The 6,897-nt window shown below is 38.8% G+C and overlaps 1 protein-coding gene across 1 annotated transcript in view; it reads left to right on the plus strand.

The window, feature by feature from the left end:
* Window positions 1–6,897, plus strand: part of Mettl16 (methyltransferase like 16) — an 87,459-nt gene that overhangs the window by 57,832 nt on the left and 22,730 nt on the right. The window contains exon 6 of the mRNA XM_012515650.2: window positions 34–176. Coding sequence (XP_012371104.1) covers window positions 34–176 — 143 coding nt within the window. The remainder of the gene's footprint in view (window positions 1–33; window positions 177–6,897) is intronic.

The raw sequence follows: 6,897 nt of genomic DNA on the forward strand, positions 1-6,897 counted from the left end.
CCTCCTTTTTTTGCCAACCAATTGGAAGCAAAGGGAGTAAACTCTAGAAATTCTCGAAGACCTCCACCTAGTTCTGTAAATACAGGAGGTATCACAGAAATCATGGCAGAAGGTGGTGAATTAGAGTTTGTTAAAAGGATCATCCACGACAGTTTACAACTTAAAAAAAGATTAAGGTAGGTTGGTTGCTACAACATAGTATTTGTACCCTTTCTGTAATTCCTATCAAAACTGTGTAACTAAAAAAAAAAAAACAAACTGTGAACTCAGGGAAAGTAATTAATGAAGTCTGAAGATTAAAAAGAGACAGAGATTGAAAAACTAGTGAATTCTACGTTCTAGAAAAACCAGTTTCTGAGGATATTCTTGGGCATTTCATTGATGTGTGTTTCCTGTACTCATTTATACTACACAGATAGAAAGGATGAAAATACCATATGATTATATTGCTCCTGTTAGTTTGGCCCTGTGATGGAACAAAACTGACTCAAATATGGCTTTTGATTAGAAAACAGATGGGTTCAAATCTGTCCTGTGAACCAGAATTAATTTGTTGCCTAGTCCTTGAAGCAATTTATGTTCTTGGAATCAGTCTCCCAAACAGTGACAGATGTGAGGACATTGAGCTGTCAAGAACTTAATGAAGGGAAACCGAGATCGCTAACCAGTTCCAGAGCAAGGTTAAAGCTATTCCTTTAAAGAAGCTAATTATTTCAGACAACACACCTTTCATTAAGTGGCACTGAGTATTCAGAAAGAGCTGCTTGTCTTGCTGGACTTTGCACCCTGCCACATGCTGTTGACATGATAGATAATGGTAGTAGTTCAAAGCTAAAAGAGCTTTCAGCCCTATTATTTAGCTTTGGGAAGGTTTTTAAATTTTTTCTTCAGTGCTGGGAATCACACTTATATCCCAAGCCCTATCTTAGTAGTTCTTTAAATGTCGTATTTCAGTAGTATTAAGTACATTCACATTGGTATACAACCAATCTGCAGAACTCTTTGTTTTCCAGAATTGTAACTTGGTTATCTATTAAACAGCTTTTCATTCCTCCAGCCTTTGTACTCTGTCTCTGTGAATTTGACTATTCTAGGTATTGTGTATATATATGGATTCATACAATATTCTTCCTTTTATGAGCTTATTTTGCGTAGCTTAATATTTCAAGATTGTCCAGGTGTAGTGGTGCATGCTTTTAATCCCAGGACTCAGGAGTCTAAAGCATGAAGATCCAGTGAATTCAAGGCCAGTCTGGGTTACATAGGGAGCTCAAGGCCAACTTGAATTTCATACTCAGACCCTGTGTCAAAAAAAACGCCAAAAGCAACCAAATAAAAAAAGAAATATTGGGCTGGGGAGATGGCTCAGTGGAATAAGTGCTTCCCTGGCAATTGCAAGGGCCTGAGCAATCCCCGGTTCTGTCACAAAAAAAAAAAAAAAAAACAACGAAATATTCCTTCAGAACACTATTTTCAGATCTTGTGGATACCAGAAGTAGAGTTGCTGAGTAGGAAAGAATTTTTTTTTCCCCTTTAGGATCATAGCTGTTTAAAACTGCTTATTTTTGTAAAAGACCGATTTCCAAATTAAAAGTATCTTGATTTGTGTGTGTGTGTGTGTATGTGTTTGAATTTTTTTTTTTCCCCCCCCGGAACCGGGAATTGAACTCAGGCTCTTGCACTTGCCAGGGAAGCGCTTATTCTGCTGAGCCATCTCCCCAGCCCCTGAATTGTTTTTTAGGAGAGGTTTATTTTGTGTTTTTGGTGCTTAGGACCAAACCCAGGGCTTTCAGCTTTCTAGGCAAGCATTCTACCACTAAGCTAAATCCCTAGCCCTTAAAAGTGCCTTGATTTGTTAATATGAGTTTATTTAAATGTTTATGGCCAAGCAGTTTGATTCTTTCCTGACCTGCCTCTCAGAAAACCTATACATTGCTTATTTATTACATTTATTTATTGTGTGTGTATGTGTGTGGCCAGCTCAGCCCACCAGGGGGCGGAGCTGGCTGGCATGTGGTGCTGGGGATCGAACCGTGGTCCCTGTGCTTTGCCAAGCTTGTTTCAAGTAGGTGCTTTAGACCACTGAGCCATCTCTCCAGCCCTGGAAAACCTATACATTGCTGAAGCCAAAGGTTTTAATATATTTTTGGTTTAATTAATTCTCCAAAGATACATTAGAGTATGTTGAATGAAGAGATTTAAGTAATTCTGAGTACTGAGGACATCTGAGTTAAAGAAAATAAAGAGTACCAAAAAGAGGTAACCAGGGGCTGGGGAGATGGCTCAGTGGAATAAGCACTTACCTGGCAAGCGCAAGGACCTGAATTCAATCCCCAGTTCTGAAAAAAAAAAAAAAAAAAAAAGAGGTAACCAGACTACGTGGCCATTTCATTCATTGTCGGTTAGCTTTTAGGGGACTGAAGCCAAATAGGAAAATGGGAACTGTCAATGGCTGTTGTCAGTTATAGTATTCTTTTTTTTTTTTTTTTCTGGCCTGATTGGCCCTCCTTGGGGCAGGGCTGGTGCAGCATTTGGTGCCAGGGATCAAACCTTGATCCCTGCACTTGCCTAAGCAGGTGCTTTAGACTGCTGATGCATTTCACTGGCCCAATTGCAGTATTCTTGGGGTTAATTGTAGGAGGATTTTAAATAGTAAATTTCTTTTATTTCCAAAGGTTCATTTGAACTACAAAAGTGAGTTTCCGGATGGGGGAGATTGCTCTGCGATCTAAAGCTCGGCACTCTTAAGTGCCTTCCTGGCAAGTGCATAGATGTAGGTTCCATCCCCGGTACCTTGTGCCATGTGGCCCTGGAACCCTGAGCGTGGTGGCACAGGCCTGTAATCCTATCAGTGGGGAGGTTTAAGACAGAAGGATCACTATGAGTCTAAGCTAGCAAGACCCTGTACCAAATAACTAAATAAAAGTTTTTTGTTTTTTGGTTTTTTTTTTTTTAACAAAAAGTGAGCTTTCAAGGATTACCTCTTTGGCCTGGGGATATAATTCAGTGGTAAAACATTTGCATAACATATTTAAGATCCTGCTTTTGATCACATGTGCCTTCCCCACCCTAGGAAAAAAGGACACCATGATAAGAATAGAAGTTCACTGAGTATGTTCCTAATTTGTCTGCAGCTGACCCTGTGGCAGCCACTAAATTGAATAAAAGGCATAAATTTGTTAGGAAGAATAAATTGTAAGGACCCATCATGTCTGAATTGTATGCCATTTAGAAGTTGAATCATTTAGAGGAAACATTACCCAGTTATGATTTATTTAAAAACAAGGCTCAGATGTCTGCTCTCTCAGGACTCAGACAGGTTGAGAGGCACAAGAAGGGAAGAAGGGAAGGAGTGAAGTGATTTTCATTGAGAAGAGAATAGAGCAATATTTTGTGAACGATTATAGCTCACAAATGTTACTTTCTGTTTCATACCCTACTATAGCCACTTACATTTGTTCATATTACTAGTTCATGTCTTCATATTTTTATACTTGGCAGCATGTCTATACCACTGTATGACTCAAATTTTAGAATGCCGTGAAAGTTGTATATTGTAAAGCTGTAAGAAAATAAGAAAGAGGATCCCTGCGAGTTCAAGGAGTATAGCTAGGCCCTGTCTCAATAAGTAAGTAGGGTTGGGGAGATAGCTCAGTAGAATAAGCACTTGCCTGGCAAGCACAAGGGCCTGAGTTCGATCCCCGGTTCCGCCAAAAACAACAACAAAAAAAAATAAATAAAAGTCCTGAGTTCAATCCCTGGTACACACACACACACATACACACAAATAAATAAATAATATAAAGAAAATAATAATGATAAAATAAAAGACTAAAACCAAGTGTCCTATCTAGCCTTAACTTGTGTTCCTTGTCCTATTACAGTGTTTTTTTCTTCTCCCTGAAGTATAGAAACAGCGAGTTTTGCAACATTAATGGGTGAAGTAAGTTAAATTCATTGGGCTGATCTCAGGATGGCACTCAAGGTGCCTGTCCACCCCTTTAAGATGTGTGTTTCACCTAATTCATACTCAGCAGCAGTTGCAGTGTGGTTTTGAATTCCACAGCTAGGAGGTAAAGATCCAGCCTCTTTATTTTTATTTTATTTTTTTGTTAGTTTATGTATTTGATACAGGGTCTTACTACGCAGCTGAGACTTGTAGTGATCCTCTTGTTTCAGCCTCTCCAACACTGGGATTACAGGTGTGTACCACCATGCCTGGTTTTGGTGGCCAGCTCAGTGTGCCCGGGGGGGTGGGGCTGGCATGGCATGCAGTACCAGATATTAAACCCAGGTCCTTATGCTTGCCAGTCAGGAACTTAGACTGCTGAGCTATCTTGCTGGCCCCTAACCTCTTTATTTTTACCATTAAAGCCTAGAACCTGGATCTCTTGAGGTCTAATCCAAAGTCCATGCTACAGTTGAACTTCTAAAGAAATAGACCTTTTATTGTTTATTTGTTTGTTTGTTTGTTTTAGTACTGGGGATCGAACTTAGTACCTTACTTTTGCCAGGGAGGCACTTAAGCCACTGAGCTATCTTCCCAACCCAGAACTTCTATTGTTGATCAAGATTTACAATTGCTGTCATCCTTCTTTAACTTTTTTATGCCTGTGACTAAAGCTTACTTACTAGCATTTTCTTTTTATTTTATTTTACTTTATTTATTTATTTTTTTGTGGTACAGGACATTGAACTCAGGACCCTGTGCTTGCCAGGCAAGCACTTATTCTACTGAGCTATCTCCCTGGCCCAGCATTTTCTTTTTAGAGACTCACACATCTCACCTTCAGGGTAAATTATTAGACTTTTTTTTTTTTTTCTTTCTGTCTTTTTGAGACAGGGTCTTGTTAATGTAATTCAGGCTGACTGTAAGCTGACTTTGTAGCCCAGGCTGATCTTGAACTTGAAATGATTCTCCTGACTCTGTCCCAAGTGCTGGACGTAAAGGCATGTGCCACCATATCCGGCTATTAGACTTTCTTTATCAGATTTCTCTTGACTTATATGGTTTTAGGTCTGTATGTGATGCTCTTTGGGAAGAACATAAAATTATTTATGACCTTTCAGAAGCCAAAGAATCTGGGGCCGGCCAAATAGCTCAGTGGATTAAAAGCATGTTGGCCCTGCCCCAGGACATGCTGCGATGGCAGTTGAGACTGGGTGTGGTGGCGTGTGCCTGTAATTCCAGCTGTTCGGGAAGCTGAACACAGGAGAATCACTACAAGTCTGATCTACGTAGTGAGACCCTGTAGATCCTTATTAAAATACAAAAATACCCAAAAAACTGCAGTTTACAAAGCACCAGTTTGATGTTGGTTTCATCCAATCTTTCTCTTTTTTGAATTTTCCTTTTGGTTCCCACTCCTTGTCAGATAGTAACTAGGTCTTTGATTTGGGTAAAATCTATATATTTGGGATTAGATAGCAAAGATAACAGTCTTGGCTTCTAGAATATGATTCTTTGATTTAGTTTTGAAAGTTTCGTTTCTTTTTTTAGCATTTTTTTTTTATTTTAACATTTAGTGTGTGTGTGTGTGTGTGTGTGTGTGTATGTGTATGTGTGTGGCCAGCTCAGCCCACCAGGGGGCGTGGCTGGCTGGCATGTGGTGCTGGAGGATTGAACCGTGGTCCCTGTGCTTTGCCAAGCTTGTTCCAAGTAGGTGCTTTAGACCACTGAGCCATCTCTCCAGCCCCAGAAAGTTTCGTTTCTTATTGGTAAAATGACATAGTAGTAGCTACCTCATACCTCAAAAGATAGTTATAGAATTAAGTGAATACATATTTGATATAATTAATGATGCAGAATGTTAAATAGGGTCATTTTAACTTTTTTTCCCTCCTTTTTAAAGGAAGGGAAGGTTTATTTAGCTCACAGTTTGTGGAGGTTTCAGTCCATACTTGGCTGGCTCGAAGATAAGGTGGTACATGGCAAAAGGCAGCAGTTCATGGCAGCAGAAAATAGCAAAACAGCAAGAGCAAAAAAGGGAGGAGCAGCGGCAGCCTTACCTCTTGATTGTTCTAGGAATTTTGTAGATTTAAGTGCCTATCATATTAAAAGGAAGTGTTATACGTACGTTGATATTTTTTAAGGTAGAGCTTACCTTCTCCTTTCTGCTTTAAACTAGGTGCCTATTTAGTAGTGGGATGTTACTGTTTTTGATACAGGCAATTGAATTCAGGTTGTCATGCTTCAAGCAGGTGTCATACTGCTGAGCTATATCCTAATCCTTGGGGTGTTGTAAGTAATGGTTGCAGAAAAAAATTTTGATTTTGTAATTGAGCACTTAGTTAATTATCTAACTAAAAAATACTCGGTTCTGCTGTGGTCTTTTATGTGTCTTTATAAAATGGTAAGTTACTTTATTTTCCTTATTTATATGAGTTTGGTATAATATCTTACAGTTAGAAGAGTTAGGTGGGATTTCATGACAAATTTATTTATTTATTTATTCCTGGTACCAGGAATTGAACTCAGGACCTCACACATGCCAGGCAGGTGCCATGGAGCTGATCTATACCCTTGGCCCCATAACACATAGAGTACAATGTGCTGTAAAAGTATTAGATTGAAAGTATTAGATAATGTTACTTTTTTATAATTTTCTATCTCTGAATCAATGTTGTCACATGTACAGAAGATTAGAAAATGGAGAAAGCATTGATTGTAACACTGATGGAAGTGCTAGTTTATTTTGGGTGTCAATTTTAATTCTTTCCTTTTATGATTCATGTAGTTGTAACTGTTACAAATAATTTTGTCTTTTGCTTTGTTTTAACTTAATATTTTAAAATTCCATGTGTGTGTATAAGAATATGTAATGGTGGGGCTGGTGAGATGGCTCAGTGGTCTAAAGCACCTACTTAGAACAAGCTAAGCTAAGCAAAACACAGGGA

The sequence above is a fragment of the Octodon degus genome, unplaced genomic scaffold, assembly GCF_000260255.1.
Source record: "Octodon degus isolate 3935 unplaced genomic scaffold, OctDeg1.0 scaffold00072, whole genome shotgun sequence".
Lineage (NCBI taxonomy): Eukaryota > Metazoa > Chordata > Mammalia > Rodentia > Octodontidae > Octodon > Octodon degus.